Source organism: Alexandromys fortis, unplaced genomic scaffold (genome assembly GCF_014885135.2).
Source record: "Alexandromys fortis isolate MF-2015 unplaced genomic scaffold, M_Fortis_MF-2015_v1.1 scaffold_348, whole genome shotgun sequence".
NCBI lineage: Eukaryota > Metazoa > Chordata > Mammalia > Rodentia > Cricetidae > Alexandromys > Alexandromys fortis.
Genome location: NW_026068223.1, coordinates 612,757 through 635,710, shown reverse-complemented (window position 1 = coordinate 635,710; position 22,954 = coordinate 612,757). Strand labels below are relative to the sequence as shown.

General features: G+C 54.9%; 1 protein-coding gene across 3 annotated transcripts; it reads left to right on the top strand.

Annotated features, from left to right (window-relative positions):
• The first annotated feature begins 922 nt into the window (after window positions 1–922).
• Rarg (retinoic acid receptor gamma) lies at window positions 923–22,723 on the top strand. 3 transcript variants are annotated; one of them, XM_050130636.1, is made up of 10 exons: window positions 923–1,165; window positions 1,826–1,883; window positions 5,657–5,981; window positions 16,745–16,893; window positions 17,524–17,665; window positions 18,306–18,466; window positions 18,765–18,941; window positions 19,118–19,322; window positions 19,723–19,881; window positions 21,459–22,723. In XM_050130636.1, exons 3-10 carry the CDS (start codon window positions 5,798–5,800, stop codon window positions 21,656–21,658), a joined length of 1,377 nt encoding a protein of 458 aa, XP_049986593.1. In that variant the 5' UTR covers window positions 923–1,165; window positions 1,826–1,883; window positions 5,657–5,797; the 3' UTR covers window positions 21,659–22,723. The 3 variants fall into 3 exon arrangements, with proteins under 3 accessions (XP_049986593.1, XP_049986594.1, XP_049986595.1); XM_050130637.1 differs by lacking the exon at window positions 923–1,165 and adding an exon at window positions 1,233–1,418; XM_050130638.1 differs by lacking the exons at window positions 923–1,165; window positions 1,826–1,883; window positions 5,657–5,981 and adding an exon at window positions 11,990–12,614.
• Window positions 22,724–22,954: the final 231 nt, after the last annotated feature.

Here is a 22,954-nt window from a genome sequence, read left to right as displayed (position 1 = left end):
GATTTGTGTGAAGTCAGAGACCGACCGTCCCTGTCAGACACAGACACTGACTTTGGGTTTCTAGTGACCCAGCGTCAACAACATTCGTGGCGCATCTACCAGGCAGCCAGGCAGGCCTCGCTGGCTGAGCCAGACACACACCCTTGCCTGGGCTTTCTCCCTCACACCCAGAGCAAGGCTCCTCCCACCCCCACCCCCAATGTTCTTCCAGCCCTCCTCCCAGCCTCTCCCCCACCAAATCCAAGCCTAAAGGTGGGAACAATATTGGCAGCGAGAGACCCACGCGCCTTAACTCCTGGAGCCAAACGCAGGCAGAGTGAGAGGGAGGAGGTCTGTGAACCCAATTCGCAGCACCCTCATAACCCCCACTAGTTAAACCAGTTTGCTCCTAGGCCATAAGACACAGAAGGCGAGGGAAAGGGAGACTGCTTTGACCTACAGGTGGAGGCTAAGAAAAGGGGACAGTGCCTTTTCTTCTGACATACTCCTGCTCCATCACTCCACGTCCTGGGAGTGTCCACGTTCCCCACTGCCTACCCTGAGAGGTACCAGAGACGGGCCTGGCAGAATTCTGCGACCAGAGACAACTCGGTCTCACCAAATGGCAGCAAAGGGGAAATCGCCAGAGAGAAAGGGTTGGCATCAAAGAGCCCAGGACACTGACCTCTGCCAGTTCTGCCCGGCCTCCCGGGGATGGAGACACGAAAGCCCAGCAAATGGGAGGGACAGAGACCCAGGCGTCCTGGACCGCCCCGCCCAGTCTCCCCCATCCATTCCCCCCCCCCCCAGCCCCAGGGCACCGAGGAGGGAGCCGGGCAGGGGCAGGCGGCAGGGGAGGGAGGAGCGAGGGCGGGAGGGGGAGGAGGGAGCCGGGCAGGGAGGGAGGTGGGGGGGGTAGGGAGGGAGAAAAAGAAAGAAAATATTTTCCGTGTCCCCGCCTGCGGAGTCAGTGTGCGGTTTGGGAGAAAATGTGTCGGATATTTTGGGGCGGTCACGTGGGCGGGCGGGCTCCGAGAGGCCCCGGGATTGTCCCAGCCTAGAGCTGTGCCCCCCTGGAGCCCCCCACTACCGCGAGTCCCTAACACCTCGGCGCTCCATCCCCGAGACCGCCTGACGCCGGGACCTCGGGGCTCCGCGGCCTTCCTTCCCCCGCCCTCCCCTCCAGGTGAGTCAGGCGGGGAAGCCGGCTCGCCCGCCAGCCCTCTGGCCGTGAACGCAGGGGTCCTCCGCTGAAGTGAGCCGGGGGGCAGGGACGTCGGGAGCCTCAGGGGTCCTCTTTTCCCGGGGGTGGCCAGGCTGTTAGCCGGGTTTGCGAGGGGGCTTTCTGCCCCAACTTGGAGTTAGTCGTGACCTGGGAAGGGAAAGGGAAGATTTTAGACAGACTGAAGATGAGCCGGGTTATCTGCCCCTGATTTTTGGTGAGTACTAAGGGAGACCATTTGGGAAAGTCTTGGGCAAACGAACCTATACTGTACTCGGAATGTCAGAAAAGATCGGATTCCCTCTGGTGAGAAAGGGTGGCATTCTTCCACCCCCCTGGGGGGAGGTTACTGAAGGGTGGATCCGATGGTCCCGTGAAATGGCACGTCTCTGCAGAGGTACCATGAAAGGGTCTCTCAAGTGGTCCTGGCTATCTGGGTCAGGGTTCCCTCTGACCTATCCCCAGCTACGCAAGTAAGCCAATGAAGGGGTGGGGGTGGTTCTTTTGAGTATTCTAGAGGGGAAGCCCCAGTGGAACAAAGGGACTCAGAGTTAGAACACTGGGACTGGTTCAGGAGTCCTGGTCCTGGAGTGCCATTGACAGAGCTTCTCTTGTTTCCACCAGGTCCTCTCACCTCAACCTGGCCCAGTATGTAGAAGGGAATCTCTGCAGAGGCCAGAGGGTAAGAATATGCTTAGTTGGTGGTCATGGGGAGGGGGCAGCAGGGATGGCTGAGGAGGGGACTCCAGGACGAAATGCTCAGATAACACCATCTTGTAGGGCTCCAACCTTGGGCAGATGGAACCCTGCTCTTCAAAGGGCTTTTGCCCCTATGGTCATTCTTCCAACACTGAGTTGAGGTTGAGGACCACAGCCATTGTCAGGAAGAAGAAGACTTGTAGGGGGTTAAGGGGAGTGTGTGTGTCTGGGGTGCCTGAAGCTTGGGTATCCCAAACACACACACACACACACACACACACACACACACACACACACACACACACACACCAGAGAGGCTTAGAACTGGTAGGCAGCACAAGACACGCCCCCTGCAACCCCGGCACACCCCCACCTCTGGCTCAGAAAGCCACCTAACTGGCACCTCCAGTTCCCCCCTCTGCCCCACCCTGCCCGTGCCCTCTGATGCCCACACACATTCCACTGGCATTGCCTGCCTGCCTCCTGGGTACTGCCCCTCCCTGGGGCCAGTGTGTTAGAGGGAGGGCACCTGAGGGTGAGAGGTGGGAATCAGGGGTCTAGACTCCACCAACAACGGCAGGGAACCACTGCTGCCTCCTGGAGTGCGGGCTGGGGTGCCCAGGCTAGAGCGGAGGATGCCTGGGTTCTCCACCCATTCTGGAGATGGGGTCATGGAAAAAGGTGGTCGTGTTTATACAGAGGGGAGGGGGGCAGCGGGTGGAGAGCAGCTGACAAGAGCAGCTTTGTTCCAGGCTCTGGAGCGGGCATGGCAGCGGGGAGACGCCCCCTTCCATCCGGCAGCCCCTTCCTCTGTGCCCTCCCCTCAACTCCACCTCATCTCTAAGAGAAGCAGCTTTGTAAGAGCCCTTTCCCCAAGTCAGTTGCCCGCCTTCTAGGCCGCACCATCGGAGGTGGCATCCTGGGAAGGGGGAGGAAGTGTTCCCTGTCTTCTGCAGGTCCCTGAAGGACCCAGGCAGTCAAGACCCTCATTCAGCACTTCCTCTCACTCTGCACTATCTTCAGTTTCTTGCTGTCTTTTTCTACCTGGGACTGAAGCACATGCCCCTCCCCCCTTCCCAGAGAGACCTTTGCTGCCTTCCTTCCTCTGCACCTCCAAGTCTCCCTTCCCAGGCAGTAAGGAGGAAAGCCAGGGCCAGGGAGAGTTGGCTTGCCCTTTGCTTAACTCACAATATCCTTGTGAGGACCTGGGGCCTGAGCATCCCTCCCTGGTACCTCCTGTTGAAGCCCTGCCTACCCTAGAGGTTTGTTTTCATCTGTAGGTGAGATGCCAAGACCAAGATGGCTGGAGTAGAGAACCTATTCTTAGTCTATGCAGAATCGGGGTGGGGGGAATTGGGTTGGGGGTGCTCTATAGTTCATCACTCTTGGAACTGGAGGGGTTAATTCACCTGGAATGTAGCCCAGCCTGTTGAGCTATGGCCCAGGGGCCTTAGGGGCCCTGGACCCCTGACTCCACCAGGGTTTAACTTGGGATGAGGACCTCATGGACTAGGGAAGGAAAAGAAGAAGAAAGGGCCCTAGAGGCTTGGAGTTGATACTTTAGGACTCTGAGGGACACTGGAGTAAAGAGGGTCCTGGGCCTGTGGGTGGTACCTAGTGAGATCAGGGGCTCCTTCACACATGAGAAGGGTGACGGTGTTGGGGTTTGAGTTCTTGTAGCTATGATGGCTTATTCTTAGGAATTTGGAGGTTGAGAAAGATGAGAGAAAGAGAGGAGGAAAAAGCAGAGCTACAAAGAAACAGAAATGCTGATCCTAGAAACAAGTACTAATGGAAAGAGATATAGAAATACCTGCAGCCTCCCTGTAGGATGCCCATGCTGTGGTCCTCTGCCCTCATCCCATCAGTTCTGGTTACTGGCGCTACTCTCCCAGCCCGTGAACTTACACGGTAGATGGCCCTTGAGAGCCTGGAGAGCACCTTTCCCTTAGCTACAGAGTGATGGTGGGAACCACAGGCCTTCTCTGGGGTCTTCCTTTCCTCTCTTGGGCTTCTTCTTTCCTTTCCTGGGCTCAGGTTAAAAATTTCAGGGGTGGGGAGAAGCTACATTTGAGGGAGGAGAGTTTTTCAGGGGCCAAAGAAAGCTAGGAGGATAAGGAGCAGCACAGGAACTGAGAACAAGGACGGGCTTTCTGGTGTGGTGGTTATCTCTTAGTGGAGTTCCACCAGCACTCCCGGTTTGAAGAAGAGAATGGGAAGGGGTATAGGGCATGTAGGCTGACTGGGGGATGATTGGTGAGGAGAAGGAGTTGGGAGGGGAAACAGGAGTATTGAGGAAGACGGAGGAAGGAAACGATAATTAAAAGGGGCATGCATGAAGCACAAGGTATGAAATATTGACATAGCATTTAACACGTGCCCTACTTTATCCTAAACATGACGAGTTATTGAATCCTCACAACAACCTTACCAACGGGGGGCGGTATTATTCTCTAATGGTAGATGAAGAGGTTGAGAGAGATGAAATAACTCCTCCCAAGTTCCACAGCCAGTAAGTGGGACATCAATTCAGGGAGGTTGCACGTGGCCATTGTACTATATGCTTCAAAGCCGTATAGGACTCAGGAGTACAGCAGAGATAGTGGCTTGCTGCTGCTGGGGTGCTAGAGTTTGAGTTAATTTATCTTTTATTTATTTACTTTTTGTTTGCTTCTTTATTTAATTTTGGTTTTTAGAGGAAGGGTTTCTCTGTTTAATAGTCCTGGCTGTCCTGGAACTTGCTCTGCAGACCAGGCCAGCCTTGAATTTACAGAGATCCACCAGCCTCCTCCTCCCGAGTGCATCACCATACTCAGTTTGGTTTTGTTTCTCTCCTGATGCTAGTATCAGACCCGGGGTCTTGCATTTGCTACATGCTAAGCAAATGAACCACCACTGAGCTATAAACCCCCAGCCTGAGTGTTGGGGCTCCACCCTTTAAAGTCACGTGACCTTAAGCCAGTCATTAAACCTTAGTTTCTTAACTATAAGTGGGAGTCATAATTTCTTCTTCACAGGACAGATGTGAGGATTAAGATTCTAGTGTGATGCTGTGGTCTAGGAATCTCCCCACCAGATGTTTCAGATCATTGTTCACCTCAGACACTCAGTTTACCTTTCTTTGAAGCTAAACGGAAGAATTTCTTACAATCTGTGCATCTTTCTGCTTTGCCCACTCGATACTGCAAGTGCCCAAGCCAGAGTAACAAAGGACCAGCTGAGGGAAGGTGATGGCCTCCCCTTGGAGCCTTGGCCTCCAGTTTCTGGCACAGGGGTCTGTGTATAAGGTCACAGCATGTGAAGAGGCCAAGTGAAAGCTTTACCTGGAGGGGAGAAACAGAGATAGAAAAAGACAAAAAGATAAAGATACGTTCTTTAACTTAGCATGGCTCACGCCTTTAATTCCAGCACTCGGGAGGTAGAGGCATGTGGCTCTCTGAGTTTGAGACCAGCCTGCTCTACAGAATGAGTTTGAGGACAGCCAGGGCTATACAGAGAAACCGTGTATCAAAACAAACAAACAAACAGAACTCACTCAGAGTGAGTGTTGTCTTTTTTTGTTTTGGTTTGTTTTTCAAGACAGGGTTTCTCTGTGTAGCCCTGGCTGTCCTGGAATTCACTTTGTAGAGCAGGCTGGTCTCAAACTCACCGAGATCTGCCTGTCTCTGCCTCCCAAGTGTTAGGATTAAAGGTATGCGCTACCACTACTTGGTGTGAGTGTTGTCTTATCTTTCCTTTTTCTTATTTTCATTCTAGGACCCTTGGAGACCCAGTGGGCAGGCCAGCCCGGGTGGGCACGGAGCCTCCCAGGCCAGGGCAGTGGGCATGGGCGGGGGCTGCAGCTGAAGACTCCCCCCGCCACTGCAGATTCCAAGGGATTCCCACACTGCAGCTACCATGGCCACCAATAAGGAGCGACTTTTTGCGACTGGTGCCCTGGGACCTGGATCTGGGTACCCAGGGGCAGGCTTTCCCTTCGCCTTCCCAGGGGCACTCAGAGGGTCGCCACCATTTGAAATGCTGAGTCCCAGCTTCCGGGGCCTGGGCCAGCCTGACCTCCCCAAGGAAATGGCCTCTCTGTGTGAGTCTCAGGGGTCTTGGGGGATGAGGGCAAATGGGTAGGGGGTGATGTAGAAAATGGACACCCTTATTGGACAGGTGGGCAGGGAGTTGGACTTGGTCTCATAGAAAGATGATGCGGGGTGGGGGCAGTAGGAGTGGACTTGGTGTGTTTTGAGGATAGCATCTGTGAATCAGAGTTCCGTTCAAATACGATCTCAAAGTAGTGGGTCATAAGACTGCCTCCTGGGTCACTCAGCTAGCAGAAGGGAACCTGTTTGTGTAGACACTGGAGTGTGGTGTCCTTCAAGGCTACATGCAGTTGGGAGGTGGGGGGGGAGGCAGACAAGGGACTAGAGAACCTGAGAAGTTGGTCAGCTGGCTCTGTGATGAAGAGGAGAGATGGCGGTTCTGAGTCTGCAAATAGGAAAGGAACTTAGTGCCAGGTGCCTAAAGATGTGTGGGGCTGGGAATGTTCTTAAAGGTTCCGAGGAAGACAGAAATAGCCCAGGGACAAAGAGGCGGCTCTTGGTCCACCAAAAAAGAAAAAAATTAGACCGGTGCAAGGGATGCTCCAGAAGCATCCTCCTCCTTGGCATCATGGTTCCATGGTTCTGGTCTTCTCCCATCCCTCCAGGTCTGGAGCACTGCCACACACTACAGATCCCTACTTGTCCCCCATGCCTGCCCTCTGAGTTAAGCATTTGAATAATGACAGCAAGTAAGACCTGAGCCTCGTTTTGCTCTCTGGGACCCCTCTTTGCCCACTTGGTGATTGTTTCTCCTGACCAGGTCATGACAGGTGGGAGGTGGGGTGGGATGGGGAGCCTTGGCCTCCAGTTTCTGATACATGGGTCTGTGTATAAGGTCACAGCATATGAAGAGGTGAAGTTAAAGCTTCACCTGGAGGGAAGAAACAGAGATCGAAAAAGACAAAAAGATAAAGATACGTTCTTTAACTTAGCATGGCTCACACCTTTAATTCCAGCACTCGGGAGGTAGAGGCAGGTGGATCTCTGAGTTCGAGACCAGCCTGCTCTACAGTGAGTTGGAGGACAGCCAGGCCTAGACAGAGAAACCCTGTCTCAAAATAACAACAAGAAAGATACAGCTTTGAAGCTCAGTAGAAGGGGGGAGTTTGTGTGATTCCGGGGGTACACTTGGAGGACTTTAAAAATAGGGGTGACTACACTGGGCTGGCAGCTCTACTGGAAAAAGTGTGCTTGTTTGGAGGGGTGTGTGTGCTTGTCTCGCAGGTCATGTCCAGTTTGTGTGTCTGCAGCGTCTCTGAGACTGTTCATAGGCAGAATTCCAGGGTATGCAAAAGTCTGTGAGGAGTCAGGAGATACTGGCTTGGTAGGGACTCCCTGTGGCAGGGCTGTAACTCATCAGAGGCTACCGTGTGGCGTGCAGGGTGAGTGAAAGAATAGAAAACTTTCTTTTTTTGAAACTTTAGCTAGACTCCCCTCTTCCTCAATGTTATTCCATGAATCCATCCTGCACCAGGCAGTGAGACTAAGCCTCATCTACTGTGAATGTATTATTCTTATTATTGGTTTTTTGAGCAGGGTTTCTCTGTGTAACAGCCCTGGCTGTCCTGGAACTTGCTCTTGTAGACCAGACTGACTTCAGAGATCCACTGTGCGCCGCCACCACCACCCGTATTTCTTGCAGAGAATCATACAATTTAATCTCTTGGGGACTTGATCTTCCCAGGTTCTGTGGGAAGAAACCAAATGAGCTGGAGCGGGAAAGAGAGAGGAGAGAGATGGTGGTAGTAGGAAGAAGGCTCTGAGACATGGCCAGTACCCAGGGAATCTCTCCTTGTGCCCTTGTATTCTGGATACCTGGAGATGGAGGTCAGGGTTCAAAGTGAGGTCAAGGAAGGAGAAAGTGCCAGGCCAAGCTCCATCCCCAAAGGCTGCCCTGAAGGATGGGAACTGCAAGGAGAAATCTCAGGGAAGAGCCAGCACCAGGGAAGGCTGTTGCAGAGGGTGCAGGGAGCTAGCCTAAAGGGACAGGCCCAGGCAGGGAAGTGGCAGGTAGGGTGGGGAGGAGGGGAAGGCCTGGGTCCAGACAGCATGCTTGGGGTGGGGCATCCAGCTCCTAGTGGCAGGAATCTTGGAGTTTAGGGAAGCTCCCTCGGTGGGAGAGTGACTGGCCAGAGGTGGAGAGGGTGCCACCTCTCCTTCCCTTTGATCTGCTGTCCCCTTTTGACTTGTGATGATCTGTCACACATGGGAGGGGTGGATTTCTAGTCATACATTTGATGCCGCACCTACACTCACCTTGAATCGCTGTTTCTCATGACATTCTCTCCCACAGCCCTCTCTCATGTAGGGTAAGAAAGGAAGAGTTAACAGTCGGAGCTTCTCCTTGGGGCTTGGTTTTTGGATCTTATTGAGGAGTCAGCCCCTGGCACATTGGGGATATCCTTGTTAAGGAGTCTTGGTCCAGCTGGGTGGTAGTGGCACTTGGGAGGCAGAGGCAGGGGGATCTCTGTAAGTTCGACAAGAGCTAGTTCCAGGGCAGGCAACAAAGCAACAAAGAGAAACCCTGTCTTGAAAAACAAAACAAAACAAAAAGTGTTGGCCCATTTCTTCGGGCTCTCCCGGGCCCCAGTGGGTGAGGCAGGCATCTTAGAACCCTGAGGTGGAGGAGGGGAGAGGTGAGGAGAGGTGAGGAGAGGTGAGCTAGGCAAGCATGGACCTGTGTGCATGGAAACAGAGGGGAGTGCCTGGGCATATGCACCCGTGTGTGTGCATGCATGCACATTGAATTGCATGCGAATGTATCTCTGATGAGCACTGGTGTGCAGCACTTTTGCTTTTCAAGACTGCAGGGATAGAGTGTGCATGTAGAGAAGGGATATTGTGGTCTTGAAGACCTGGCCCAGACTCTCCTCCAAACATTGTGGCGGTAATAACTGCCATGGCCGTGGGGCCACTGTCTGTGGGGCAGGAAGCCCAAACTCCACCATACTAACTTACTTGGAGACACTGAAGGCGGGCTGGCACCAAGAGAAAGGGAGTCCTATATAAACTGGAGATGCCCAGACCTAAGCGGGAGGGCAGCTATACAGGTGCAAACCCCGAGAGGGCCCAGGAACTTGGAGAAAGAAGCAAGGAAAGCAAGCTATGGCAGTCGAAGATGGCAAGCAGGCGGCAGTGAGGTCTCCTCCGGGAAAAACCCCAGTGGCTGCCTCTTTCCCCTCCCCTCCCAGTCTCTCCTCCTCCGGCTCCAACTCCTGCTCCAGGCCGACACAAACGGGGCTTTGATTGCAACAGGAAACCTCTCCGGCGGGGGGAGCCGAGCTTGCCGCTGCCGCTGGGGCCCAGGAGGCACCCCCCCCTTTGGGCCCCCTACCCTGTCCCTGCCCCCATCCAGCCAAGAGCTCCTCCTGTCCTTGCTTCGGGCCTCTTCCTTGCTTTCACACCTCCCTCCTCCTCTTCAGAAGACCCCTCCTAGTGCTCTTCAGGTGGGCTCGGCCTCTCGGACTTACCCTCCTGGGCGGGGCCTACTTCTGGTTGAAAGACCCCTTCAGTTTTTAGAGTGAGATTTTGGAAGAAAAGGAGTTACTAAGCAAGAAGAATGCCGAGTCAGTGATCCTCAGACCTCTTCTAGAGGTGGCAGGATGGGAGAGAGAGGATTTAGCTGTCCCGCTCCCCAAACCTAGTCCTAGCCAAACTCAAACTTTGCCAGGTAGAACTCTGAGGGGTGACCAGGCTCGAAGCTTGAGCGCTATTGGCCTTCTCAGTGGGGGAGGGGCACGTTCTTTGCCCCTGGGACCATTGCTTCTCGAGGATCTAGCTGGGAGGGGGGTGCACCCTAGTGGTGGGGATCATAGGGAAGGGAGTGAGTCAGGCACCGCCCCATTTCATGCCCTCACCAAGGCTGGCGGGGGAACATCTGGTTCCCATGAAATGCTAGGAGACTAATGGTCTAATTGCTGCAATAAGGGCGGGGGGGCGCTTTGGGGAAAAGAGGGGCACTAGATCCCCCCATTTTGCCTTCAGTCCAAGACTGTACTTGGGTCTGATGGGATGTGTTGGCCTGATACCCTAATGCCTGGTCCTAGGCCCCCTTCCCCAGCATTGCTTTTGAAGCACACATGGGGTGATGAGGAGTGGGGTGCATCTGGTGACAAGAAAGGGGTGCTCTTGAGAACTCATGGCTTCCTGGAGCCCTCCCCCCACTCTTGTGCCCTCCTCCCAAACCCCTCCCTGTGGCCTGGCCACTTCTGGTTCTGATTACCAACCAGGCAGGCCTGACTTAATTGGGACCTTTCAGATTTCAGAGGGGGAAGGGGAACTTTCAGGCCCGAAGTTGACTAGTCAAGGCCTTTTTCTCCTTTTTTTTTTTTTTTTTTTTTGGGTACTCTTCTTTCTCCTTTTTTTCCTACTGGCCTATTCTAGTTTAGGCACTTAGTCCTCTTTTTTTTGGGGGGGTACGGTTAGATTAAAAAATGAAGTGTTAGGGTTGGGTCATGAAGGGAAACTTCATACTAGGTTGGAAAGATCTTGTCTTCCGCTTCATTCCTGCTGCAAGCTCCCAGTTTGCCTGTCCACCCCAGCCCACCATCGCCATCCGCATTTTAGGCCCTCCTCCCCAGCCCCCCCCCAGGCAGCAACCCGTTCCCCTCCCCCGCTCCCGTCTTCTTTGCCTACTCTGGCACCCCTTCCTGCTTTTTATTCTTCCATCAGGCGCCCCACTCTCTCAGCACCCCGTGCGACCCCGACTCGGTACAGCAGATTCTTAGAAAAGTGCGCCCCGCCCTGGCTCAGCCACAGCCGCCGGGCGGGGGAAGGGGTCGGGCCGGGCGCTGCTCCCGCTCCCCGGCGCTCCCCGTGTGAGCGGCGCTGACAGAGCCGGCTGGGCCGGCCCGCCGGGCGGTCGGGCGGTCCGGCGGGCGGGGCGCGGGGGAGGGGGCGGTTTCCGGGAGTCGCCGCCACTGGCGTTGTCCCAGGGCCAGGGTCCCCATTCCAGGCGGCCTAGCAAGGGCAAACTTCTGACGTGGCCAATCTTTACCCTCTCCTCCCGGCGAGGGCGCCCAGGGGGGCACTCAAGGTGGCACTGAGGGAGGAGGGGCAGCTATTTCCTGAAGTGGGGTATAAGTGACCCTCCGCAGCCAGTGACCAGCAGGGCAGTTAGCGCGAAGGGAGCCTAACTTAGTACAGTGGAAACTCGGGGTAGGGAGAGTTGTGTGCGGGGGAGCATTTTGGTACTGTAGGGACAGTGCAGGGGGTAGTTTTGTGCCCCCATAGTGAAGTCAGGTTCTGGGAGAGGGCACTGAGCGAGGTAGTCGAGGCACTTTGGGAGTGTCAGTCGCGGGATAGAGCTTCGGGGACTTTGAGGGAGGCGGCCCAGCCCTCGGCGGAGGAAGGACAGCCGGAGCTAGGAGGGGTAGACTCCGCTGCACTGAAGGGGGGGGGGACTCCGCTGCGGAGCTGGCGACGGCCTGGGCGGGGTGGGGCGGGGCCGGGTCAGGAGGAGGTGAACGCGCCCGGCCACCCGCCCCGAGGGGGGTTCCCGGAGAGTTCACCGCGGGCGCGCGGGCGCGCTCTGGCCCTCGGACCGGGGGTGGGAAGAACGGGAAGGAAGGAGGCGGCCGCGAGCGCGGAGAGGCAGGAATGCAGTGTTCTGCTCCGACGCGCGCGCACGAACGGAGGAGGAGTCGGGCCTGGGAATGAGGGGGGTGGAGGTAATAACGCAGGTCCTTCGGCTCTGCATAGCAGCACGGGGCATTTCAAGGTTCTCCTCCACGCAGTCATCCTTAACACTTTTGCTTGTGTTGACTTGTGCCGAAGAAAGGGTTGAAGGGAGGGGGAAGACGCCGTAAAAGGAAATGCGTGCATTTTGGTTCCTCCACTCCTTCCTCCAATCCCAATCTGGGCACGCGCCTAAGTGCAAATGTATGCAAAACCTCAGGACTGTAGAGAGAACCTGATTAAAAGCATTTTCCTGAGCCAGGTGTATTTGCACAAATTCGGGCACCTATGAATTTATTGTGGGTGCAGATATGATTGTGCACTATTGCACATTTGTGAATTTGTGTTGCTTGCCATAATAAGTGCATGCACACACAGATGTATGTCTAAGCAAGCGCGTGCGCCGGGCAGCGAGTAGACGTGTGTGAATGTGTATGCGCTCCACTCCCCGCTCTGCTCATCTTGGTGCCCGGCCCCCTTCGCTCTCCAAGCCCCACCCCCATCCCTCCAGGCTCTGCTTTTACAAAAGGTCTCCACAGCGCTCGCTGCCCAAGCACCCTAAGTGAGCTAGACGGAGGCAGAAGCTGCTGCTTCGCCTCCGCGCTCCGCCCAGTCCCTTTCCCTTGCTGGGGATCCCCCCTCTTCCCCGCCCACCCCTTACCCCCATGCATCTCAGCGCCCTTTGCTAGCTCTCCCCCTCCCCCCTCCAGGAGCAGGGCGCTGCGGGGGGAGGAGGGGGAATGGGCTGCGGGTCCTTGATATTCTAGCACCCAGTTTCTCTCCAAGCCGGGTCGCGATGTACGACTGCATGGAATCGTTTGCCCCGGGTCCGCGACGGCTCTATGGGGCCGCCGGGCCCGGGGCCGGCTTGCTACGCAGAGCCACTGGCAGCTCCTGTTTCGTCGGACTTGAGTCTTTTGCCTGGGCGCAACCTGCCAGTCTACAATGTAGGTCTTCGAATTTGGGGGTGGGGTATTGGGTGCACGAGAAGCTGGTGCTTACTATTTCCGTAGGTAAAGTTTAAACCTGGGGTGCAAGCGGGTATTCTGGTCCTTTCTATATGAGGTACTGGCCCTTTAAACACGAGGGCCTCAGAGTTGGTCTCCTTTGCGTGAGTGCTGTAGTGTTTGGAGTTGTGTGTGGTTTTTATGGTGGGTATTTAGCTAGTGCTTTGGTTGATGCCACTCCCGAGTTCCCAAGAGAGACGGGTGTATGTTGCTAGTGTGTCCTCAAGTCCTTAGTTGGAGGGATATGGCACCCAGGACCGTGGGTGGCGTTCCTAAAGTCCATGCTGGAAGTTGGGAGCATTTAAAAAAAATTGCAAAGCCCGTGAATTCCTGGCCTGTGTAGACCTTTGCCTAGGAGATGTGGGTGTGGAATAGGGGTCTCTACCCACTGTCACCCTCCGCGCCTGGGTTGGCAGAGTTGCGTGACCCGGTGTGGGGATGTTTGTGGCGTGAGGTCGGGAGGGCGTGTGCCTTGCGTGGCTGCGGGGGCGGTTTTGGAAAGTGCTGTGTTCTAGAGAGCATCCTGTGTGCTCAGCTTGTGGGGTGCAAGGGGTGTGCACAGAAGAGCGAGAAAGCTGGATTCTATGTTTATCCTCATTAAAACAAACAAAAAAACTGGAAGTGTGTATTCGGTTGTCTTGACAGATCAGATGACTTTTTTTTCTATGGCTCCAGCACACAACTTCAGCAGGAAGCAAAAAGTTTCAAGCCAAGTGTATGGAGTGGGGGGTGGTCTGGAAGTGACAGCCGGTAGGGGAGAACAATCGTCAGGCCCCCAAATGTCCGTCTTTCCCTTCTCTGTAATGGGAGATGCCAGGCGTGGGGCCCTGGAACCCCTTTCCAGAGCGGTAATAAAAAGCTGGGGACTGAGAGGCAGTAAAAATAAAGTCCAGATGAGAAGCGGCTTTGAAGCCTGGGCCACAGTGCCTGGCGGGGGTGGGCTGTGAGAAGGGGCTGGGATAGGAGCCTGGAACACCCCACCCCCATTTACTGGGGGTTGGCACTGCGCTTGCAGCCCGGGTACGGATGACTGCAGACCTAGGCTTGGGGGCACTCTGGGAAGGGGCGGGCAGCGGGCGGGGTGGCAGGCGCTGGGGGAGTGCGCACGCCGGGTCACTGAGCCCCCGCCAACGCGCCTCGCTCCTTGGCACTCGGCAGCGCTGTTTACAAGTTCAGATTTTTTTTTTGTTCCAGGGCAGAGCTGCTCAGATTTAACAACTGGGAGAGTGGAAAAGGGAGGTAGCAGACAGGAGACAGTATTAGGGATGGGTGGGATAAGAATTGAAGTGTGCTATTTAAAGGGTGAGAAAACATGGTACTAATACATTGCACCAAATTTCTGTGAATTCTTAACCTTGTCATGCCCAGTATAACGGGGGATTAGACACACTGGTTGGTGTTTGACATAGAGATATCTAGCAGAGGCCCTGGGCAGGGGCCATTTAGACCTCTAGAGACCTTTTGGGCTTGGTAGCTCAGAGTTTTTGCATAAAATATATTTATTTTGAGCCAGTCAGTTTGACTAGTAGGGTCCTGGTGGGCACATAAAACCAGCCGCAGGCCTCCTGGCACTCTCAGGGAGGGAATGTGTTTCAGAGTAGAGCTGGGTGGTGTGTGTGACACTTGGATGGGGTCTTGGGTGTCCTGGTGTCGTGCGGGCCTGCTGTGATGTTTCTATGGTGTTTCTACGGTGGTAGACCCATTGGCTTGTAACTGTGTAGCCCACTGTTGGGTGTTGTTTGTCATCCACCTACATGGAGTAAGTGTGGCTTGATGTCTGCGAGTTCTGTTTAGAGGTCTGGGCCCAGCTTCTGCCTGCTTTTGTGTCTGTGTCTTTGCCAGGTAGTGGTGGCGCACGCCTTAATCCCAGCATTCAGGAGGCAGAGGCAGGCAGAGCTCTGTGAATGCCAGGCCAACCTGGTCTACAGAGTGACTTCCAGGACAGGCTCCAAAACAAGACAGAGAAACCCTGTCTGAAAAAAAAGTGCGTCTTCAAGGAGCTGTATGTGATCGTGAGCCCAGGCAGCTCAGCTCTGGGCCTCGCAGCTGGGAGCGTTTACAGCCGGGTTATAACGAGTTTGTTTGAAGCTCCGCTCAGCCTGGCCAGGAATTTCCTCAATTTCAGCAATTTGGGCTTTAAAAGGAGAAAACCCTAGAGCCCACCCCCTCCTCCTCGGCAGGGGCCGTTCCTAGCCCAGCAGCAGCAGCCCAGTGTAGAGCTCTCAGCTGGGGTGAAGAGGGGATCACCCTGCCTCCCAGAAGACCCTGTTAGCATTTTAGCTCCCTGCACCCACAGTGACTTCAGAACCATTGGGTTGCACTTTAGGATACAGGGGGGCGTGGAGGTGCCAGGGGGGTGTCGAGAATGGGTGACAGTGCCATTACGATGGGAAAAGCTGCCCAGGGGCAGGCTCTCTGGGGCCTGCCATCTTATAATTGGCTGGTGCTACCCCATGCCAGTCTGACCGCACCCAGGCCTTGCGCAAGAGAGGAAATGAGGAAATGGGGTAGTGCTCTGTGGGTAGAGAGGGCGTCAGTGCAGGAGAGTGGACCAGCCCACGCGCGGGCCTGTGGGTAGAGAGGGCGTCAGTGCAGGAGAGAGAACCAGCCCACGGGCGCGGGCCTGTGGACAAGGCCCGTGCCCTGGGGACTCCGGGATGGGCTGAGAGAGCAAGGACCTGAAAGGCATCCCAGTCCTTCCCACGCCTCTAGGCACCTACCACAGACACAGGCAACCCTACCCCCAGTCTTGAATAAACTCCCAGCACCCACCCTTCTGCCCCCACTCCTTGCTGGGGGCTCAAACTCCAGGAGGATTCTTATGCAAATTGGGTATGTGGGGGTGGGGGTGAGGAGGGCTTCCCTCTTTGTGAGGTCCCCAGTCTCCCTCTCGTTGCACTTGTGACCAGGTGGGCTGCAGAGGGTGAGAGGAAGGACAGGTCCGGGAGGTGGGTTCAAAGGCTGCCGAGGGTCTTCAGACTCTTTTCCAGTCACTTGGGCCTTGCAAATGTGGGCAACAGGTCCTGCAGGCTGAATAACTTTCAGATGTCCTGAGCCTCTGAGGATGAGCCTCACACTCACACAGCCTGCGACATGGACCTAAGCAGCCTCCTTTATTGAAGTGTGGGCTTCCCCTACTGTGGGCGTAGGCTAAGATTCCTTCCAACTATAGTTGTTTTCTGAGGCTTTCATGACTGAAGCCTGGCTCGGAAAGGGTCTGGGATCGCTCCCTTCCCCCTCGGCTCTGTTTACCCTCGGTCACCTGACTCTCTGCTCACCCCCCCAAACTTCTCCTAGACCTAAGGATCTGAGCAAATACCTGTCTCCCTCCAGCTTCTTTCCCTAAAGGCCACTTAGCTCTCTGGTCAGAAGACCTGAGAGCCTTGTCTCAGCTGTCAGCCAGCAGTGTGAAACTGAGCTGCTCACCCCGACTGGTAAAGCTTCACCTTTGAGGAGTGAGTTAAAAGAATTAAGTCATTCAGCCAGGTGCGAGCTGTAGGTGGCCTGCAACTGTCCCCTTGGCTTCCACATCCGCTGCCCACCCCTCCATTGCTCCCAGAGGCTGAGGATGGTGGAACTCAGAGCTACCGGGGTGACGGGGAGTCCTAGCTCCGCCATTCCCACTTTTTTAAAAATGTGTATAGGTGTTTTGCTTGTATGTGTGTTTGTGTGCTATGTATGTGCCTGGTGCCCACAGAGGCCAGAAGAGGGAATTGGATTCCCTGGACCTGGTTACGGATGGTTGTAAACTGCCACGTAGGTGCTGAGAATTGAGCCCCCGGTCTTCTAGAAGAGTTGCCAGTGCTCTTAACCGCTGAGCCATCTCTCCAACTTTATGACTGGGGAAATAAAAGCAGAGACGTTAACTTCTAGGGTGGCATTGGTCTGGAATTTGGAGAAATAAGCATTAATGCAGAAGAGTAGTTGGCCAAATGGGGGCCGAGAGTGAGGGTGGGTGGTAGGGGCCTGAAATCCCAGCAAGCAGCAGTGACAGTGGTTGCTGGGCACCAGTCTAAAGATTGGTCATGAGATGAGGATGCTTCTGCTGACCTTCTACTGCTTCCCCCCAGCGGTGGAGACACAGAGCACTAGCTCAGAGGAAATGGTGCCCAGCTCTCCGTCACCCCCACCACCTCCTCGGGTCTATAAGCCATGCTTTGTATGCAATGACAAGTCTTCCGGCTACCATTATGGGGTCAGCTCATGTGAAGGCTGCAAGGTGTGTATATGGTGGGGTAAGACTAGAGATGGGGACACAAGGGGAGTGTAGCCCGGCAGGTAGAATGCTTGCTTAGCATATGTGAAGCCTCAGCAACACACAACAGAGACCCTCTGACCAAATATTGTGGAGGGGGCACCCTTCCCTTTAGATTGGGTTAGTAGGAGAAGGCGTTTGGTGCCAAGCCTGACTTGAAGTTTATCCCTGGGGCCCACATAGTGGAAGGAAAAGAAGTAACTACTCTGAATTCTACTTGTACCCTGTGGTTACACATGTACCCTCCACCCCCAATACACACAAAATAAATAATGAAAAATATTTTAAAGATGGGGGACCCAGGTGCTGTGTTCACATGAGTTTCGCCTGTGTGGGATGACAGGCTGCTCTGTGCATGGATGATTGACGGCTGGGGTGAGGTGCTGAGGTCGCAGCTCTGTCAGAATGCCTGCTAACGTGCAGAAGGCTCAGAATGCCTGCTAGTGTGCAGAAGGCTCTAGATTCAGTCACTCCTCAGCTCTCCTGCCACAAACAGAACAGGCTGGGTCAGGCCTAGGGCCACCTGTGTGGTTGGAGAAATGTTGATGTCCCCAGCATCCTGTTTCATGACACGCCTCCTGCTCTCCAATCCAGGGCTTCTTCAGGCGCAGCATCCAGAAAAACATGGTGTATACCTGTCACCGTGACAAAAATTGTATCATCAACAAGGTAACCAGGAATCGCTGTCAGTACTGCCGGCTACAAAAGTGTTTCGAAGTAGGCATGTCCAAGGAAGGTAGGTTCCCTGCTCCATCCTATGGCCTTCTCTTCCATCTTGCCCATTGCTGTCCTGCTTCGCTGACTGGCCTGCCCTGGAGCTGCTTCCTTCTCCAGTCTTTACATTGGCTCCATTCAGCTGTGGGCCACAATCCGTTACCGGTCTCCCCTCTCTTGACTATTCTTCTGAAACCTGGGTCCTAGGGTTTTTCTTTCTTCTTTCTGTCTGATGGGGCAGGAGGGTTAGTCTGGTCCCTCCCCTCCTCTGTTCTTTCACAGGACAGGTCCTGAGATGGCTCTGGGCTGGCCCCTCCTTCCCACCCCCCCACCATTGTGCTGCCAAGGCTATAAGTGGATATCCTGCCTGCATATCCTGCCCCCCCCCCTCAACCTCCAGCTCCTGCAGGGCAACCGGAAGGGCAGGATGGAGCCGAATTGGCCTGGGGAGGGAGCATGGCTTCAGGCCCTGGGTGGGGCTGGGGCAAACCAGCCTGGAAATGGGAGTTTATGTAGAAGATAGGGAAATTCAGGCACGAATTAGGGTTCCAGGGAAGAAATATATATTCTTCTGAGAACTGAGCACATTAAGCTAGGGTGAGAGAGGACATCCAAACGGGGACTGCGAGGGTCCTGACTTCCCCTTTGCTTCCAACCCCAAGCTGTAAGGAATGACCGAAACAAGAAGAAAAAAGAGGTAAAGGAAGAGGGCTCACCTGACAGCTACGAACTGAGCCCACAGTTAGAAGAGCTCATCTCCAAAGTCAGCAAAGCCCACCAGGAGACGTTCCCCTCGCTCTGCCAGCTGGGCAAGTACACCACGGTGAGGAGTGGGCAGAGTCCGGGAGGGCGCCTCAGGAGTGGACGGGGCTGCGGTGGTCTGCAGCGCGGAGGGCACCCAGGGGAACCTTCGGGGCTGTGGTGGTCTGTAGCGCTGAGGACGCCTCAGGAGTAGACGGGGCTGTGGTGGTCTGTAGCGCTGAGGACGCCTCAGGAGTAGACGGGGCTGCGGTGGTCTGCAGCGCGGAGGGCGCCTCAGGAATGGACGGGGCTGCGGTGGTCTGCAGCGCGGAGGGCACCCAGAGGAGCCTTCACATCGAATGCATCTTTACTCCCTGCAGAACTCCAGTGCAGATCACCGGGTACAGCTGGACCTGGGGCTGTGGGACAAGTTCAGTGAGCTGGCCACCAAATGCATCATCAAGATTGTGGAGTTTGCTAAGCGGTTGCCGGGTTTTACAGGACTCAGCATTGCTGACCAGATCACTCTGCTCAAGGCTGCCTGCCTGGATATCCTAGTGAGTCAGCCTATGAGTTCCAGACCAGTTTGACCCTTTTCTCCCAGCACCATGCTTCTCTGCCGAAGCTCTTTCTGTCTGAGCCTTTGCCTCCTGTTTATCGAGCCTTCCCTCTCCAATCTCAGAGTTCTTCCTCAGGGGCAGCACTAACTACTGTGCTTACCCCCAACTTCCAGATGCTGCGAATCTGTACAAGGTATACCCCAGAGCAAGACACCATGACATTCTCGGATGGACTGACCCTGAACCGTACCCAGATGCACAATGCTGGCTTTGGGCCCCTTACGGACCTTGTCTTTGCCTTCGCTGGGCAGCTGCTGCCCCTAGAGATGGATGACACAGAGACCGGGCTGCTCAGTGCCATCTGCCTCATCTGTGGAGGTGCGGGGGCGCCCCCTGGCGGCTGGCTGCATGGGCTACCTTTTCTACCACACCATCCACACTGGTTCATGACCCGATCCCACAGACTTCTCAGATCATGTATATCCTTACTGGCCAACCAAGCTAAGGATGAAAGGAGGAGGCAGAGTCCAGGGAACTCAGAAACCCTGGCTACAGTGCTGAGATGTAGGAGTGATGGGAAAGAGCAAGGTCCTTGCTGAGTGGTTAAAGGTACAGGCAGGCCTTGCGTCAGGGGACTATAACCTGGAGGGTTAGGGACAGCGGTGAAGGGGCTGAGGAGACAGTCTGACTTTGAGGCCCTCAGAAGAGGGTCTGGTGGGGGTCAGCCACCTGTCACCTCATCCTTCTCCGTCTCACTCCATTGTACTTACTTGTACAGACCGCATGGACCTGGAGGAACCCGAGAAGGTGGACAATCTGCAGGAGCCCTTGCTGGAAGCCCTGAGGCTTTACGCGCGGCGACGGAGACCCAGCCAACCCTACATGTTTCCAAGGATGCTTATGAAAATCACTGACCTCCGGGGCATCAGCACCAAGGGTTCGTTATGAGTCAGCCCCCTTCCCAGATCTGCAGGTCTCCTGAGTCACAGGGTGGGCAGGCTGAGGAAGAGAGAGGGGCTGAGAATCCAGCACCTCCATGGAGTTCTAGCTTGACTGTATCCTCCTGGGAAGATTTCAGGCAAATTCTTTTCTGTTTTGGTTTGGTTGCTGGTGTGTGTGTGTGTTGCTGGGAGTGGACCCCAGTTCCTGCATGCACTAGGCAAATACTCTATGCATAGTGACACCCCAGCCCTCTTTGTTTTTCTGCTTGGAAGCTGGGTGGGCTAAACTTAATCCTGCATCAAAAGCTTATCATAACAACTAAATGAGCTCACTACATAGAGAGGGCAGTTAAGAGCCTGGTATGGAGCCATGCGTGATGAGTGGTGGTTCACACATGTCATTTCAGCAAGAGAGGCTGAGGCAGGAGGATTACTTTGAGCTCATGAGTTCAAGGCTAGCCTGGCCATTTTCATGATCACAGAGCGTTCTCTTGAGCAGTGCTGGCTCAGAAGAGTGCCTGTAACATGAGCATTTGACTAGCATTATCTGTTATAAAAGTTACTAAGAACTGGCTTTGAAGCAGCTGGGAAGCTCTGGACATTAGACCTGACGACTGTACTATATCACTGGGCTCGAAGATGCATGCAGTGTGGTCTTCAAAATCTTTTATTGCATTTATTTTATTTATTTATTTTATGCAGGGTGTTCTTGTCATTGTATGATGTAGAGATCAGAGGGTAGCCCACAGGAGTCAGTTCTTCTTTTCGCAGTGTGGGTCCTTGAGGTGCCAGGTGGGCTGACAAACGCCCTTACTCACTGAGGTATCTTACTGGCCCGAAAAATGTTTTACTTATGAGTATTATTGTGTGTGTGACATGTGTGCCATACATGTATGGAGGTCAGACGACAGCTCTGTGGAGCTGGTTCTCTCCGCTCAGGTTGGTAGGCTTGTGCTTGTGAAGGGGTTTATCCACTGAGCCATCTGCCGTCTCACAAACCCACAGTGCGGTTTTGAAAAGATGCTGGACATTCATGCACATGCCTTTAATCTCAGCACCCGGGAGGCAGAGACAGATGGATCTCTGTGAGTTTGAGGCCACACAGAGAAGCCCTGTCTCAGAAAACCAAAAGAAAAGACACCCCAAAACCTTGTGGTAGCTGCCTGTAATTCCAGTGCACAGGAGGCCAAGGCAAGTTCAAGGCCCTCCAGAGTGATATAGCAAGGCTGACGCTGTGTGTTTATGCATTGACCTCTCACCCCACGGTTTGAGGTTAGCTAACAGAGCTCCAAGATAGGGCTACATAGAAAGATCCCGTCTCTAGAAGAGGAGCAAAAGAGAAGAGAAAGCCTGAAGTCATGAGACAATAGGCGGCAGGCCGGGCACTGTTCAGCTGGCCGCTCTAGGCAGGTCGAAGGCCCGTGGGAACCACACGAAAGCAGAGGTAGGAGAAGTGATGCGTCTGAGCCCAGAGTGCTGCGGTCACAGGGAAGTCCAGTCAAGGAGTTTGGGGCAGGACCTCTATAGACCCGCGTGCTTCTGCCTTTCCAAGCCTCTTCCCTTCTCTTTGTAGGAGCAGAAAGGGCCATTACCCTGAAGATGGAGATTCCAGGCCCAATGCCCCCCCTGATCCGAGAGATGCTGGAGAACCCTGAAATGTTTGAGGACGACTCCTCGAAGCCTGGCTCGCACCCCAAGGCTTCCAGTGAGGATGAAGCTCCAGGGGTCCAGGACAAAGGGGGCCAAAGTCCCCAACCTGACCAGGGCCCCTGACCTACCCCGCTGTGGGGCTGGGCTCCAGGCAGCAGACTGACCATTCCCCGAACACCACCGGTGATTTGGGGAGGACCTGCCCTGCCCACTCCCACCTTTCCAATGAGCTCATTGTTTTGCCAAAGTTTCTAGGGGTGCCTGTGTTCATCCCTGTCCTGTTCTAACTGGCTCCCTCTACAGTCCTGGAGGACTGCCCTGCACCTACCAGAAGAACCGGAGAAGGGGTGAGCCTGAGTCTGGACTCTAATATCTCAGCACTGCCCATCAGATTCAGGCCTCAGGCTCCCAGGGCAGGGGAAGCCCCGCCTTCCCACAGCCTCTTCCTCTGCCAGGTGCTTGGGCCTCTGGGAACAAACAGGAACACTAGAGACCAAAATGGGGGGCTCCTCAAGGAGGGCTGAGCCCACCCTGGTGCCCTACCCTGGGTGCCTAACGCTGTGTGATGAACCTGCCATGCACACTGCCCCGTGCCCCATCCTCCTGCCAGGTGTAGGGGCAGGCTGGACCCTGCATTTCTGGGGTGGGGCCTGAGGGTGAAGGGAGAAGCATAGCCCTTTCTGTACCTCTGCTGAGGTGCAGCTCTTATCCTGGGCTCTCTATTTTACAAGCCCCTCCCTTAGCCCTGTCTTGTGCCTTGGCCTCCTGCCCCCATCTCAGCCATCAGACAGGGACCCTCCTACACTACAGAGGGGACAGGGATCCCTCTCCTAGTGCCTTCTACCCTTGACCCCCAGAGCAGCTTGGCCCGGGGAGGGGAGACGCTGCTTAGCTGATCCCATCCTGACCCAGGGGAAGCCTCTATTTATTTATTAGCTTTTGTTTACACCCTGGAATGACCCCTTCCTTCAGGGGTCTTGTGTGGGGGAGCCCAGGGCCTCTGTGACCCCTTCTTTCCCCAACCCCCCATTTGTATTTAGCTGCCAAATAAGATTCCTGCAGGCTCCCCCTTTTCTCTGGGGGGTAAGGGTGCTGTCCCCTCCCCTCTGTTTACATCTCCCCTCCCACCCCGCTGTATCGCATATTGCTGAGTTTTCTATTTTTGCAAAATAAAGTGATGGAAACTCATGGGATGTGGCTCCCTCTGGGCCGAGTCACCCAGTCAGGGAAGTGACCTGCTGACCTGGAGAAGGACCTGGGTGGGGCACTGGAGCTGCCAACCAGCTTCATGGTTTTCTTGGGGAGCAAAGAAAATAACAAACTATGTTCAGCAGCCGCAGCAAGGAGGACTGGGAACTGCGGGGCCCACTCTGAATGTTTGGCCTCCTCAGGCCACCAGTGCGTTCTCACCTTTGGTAG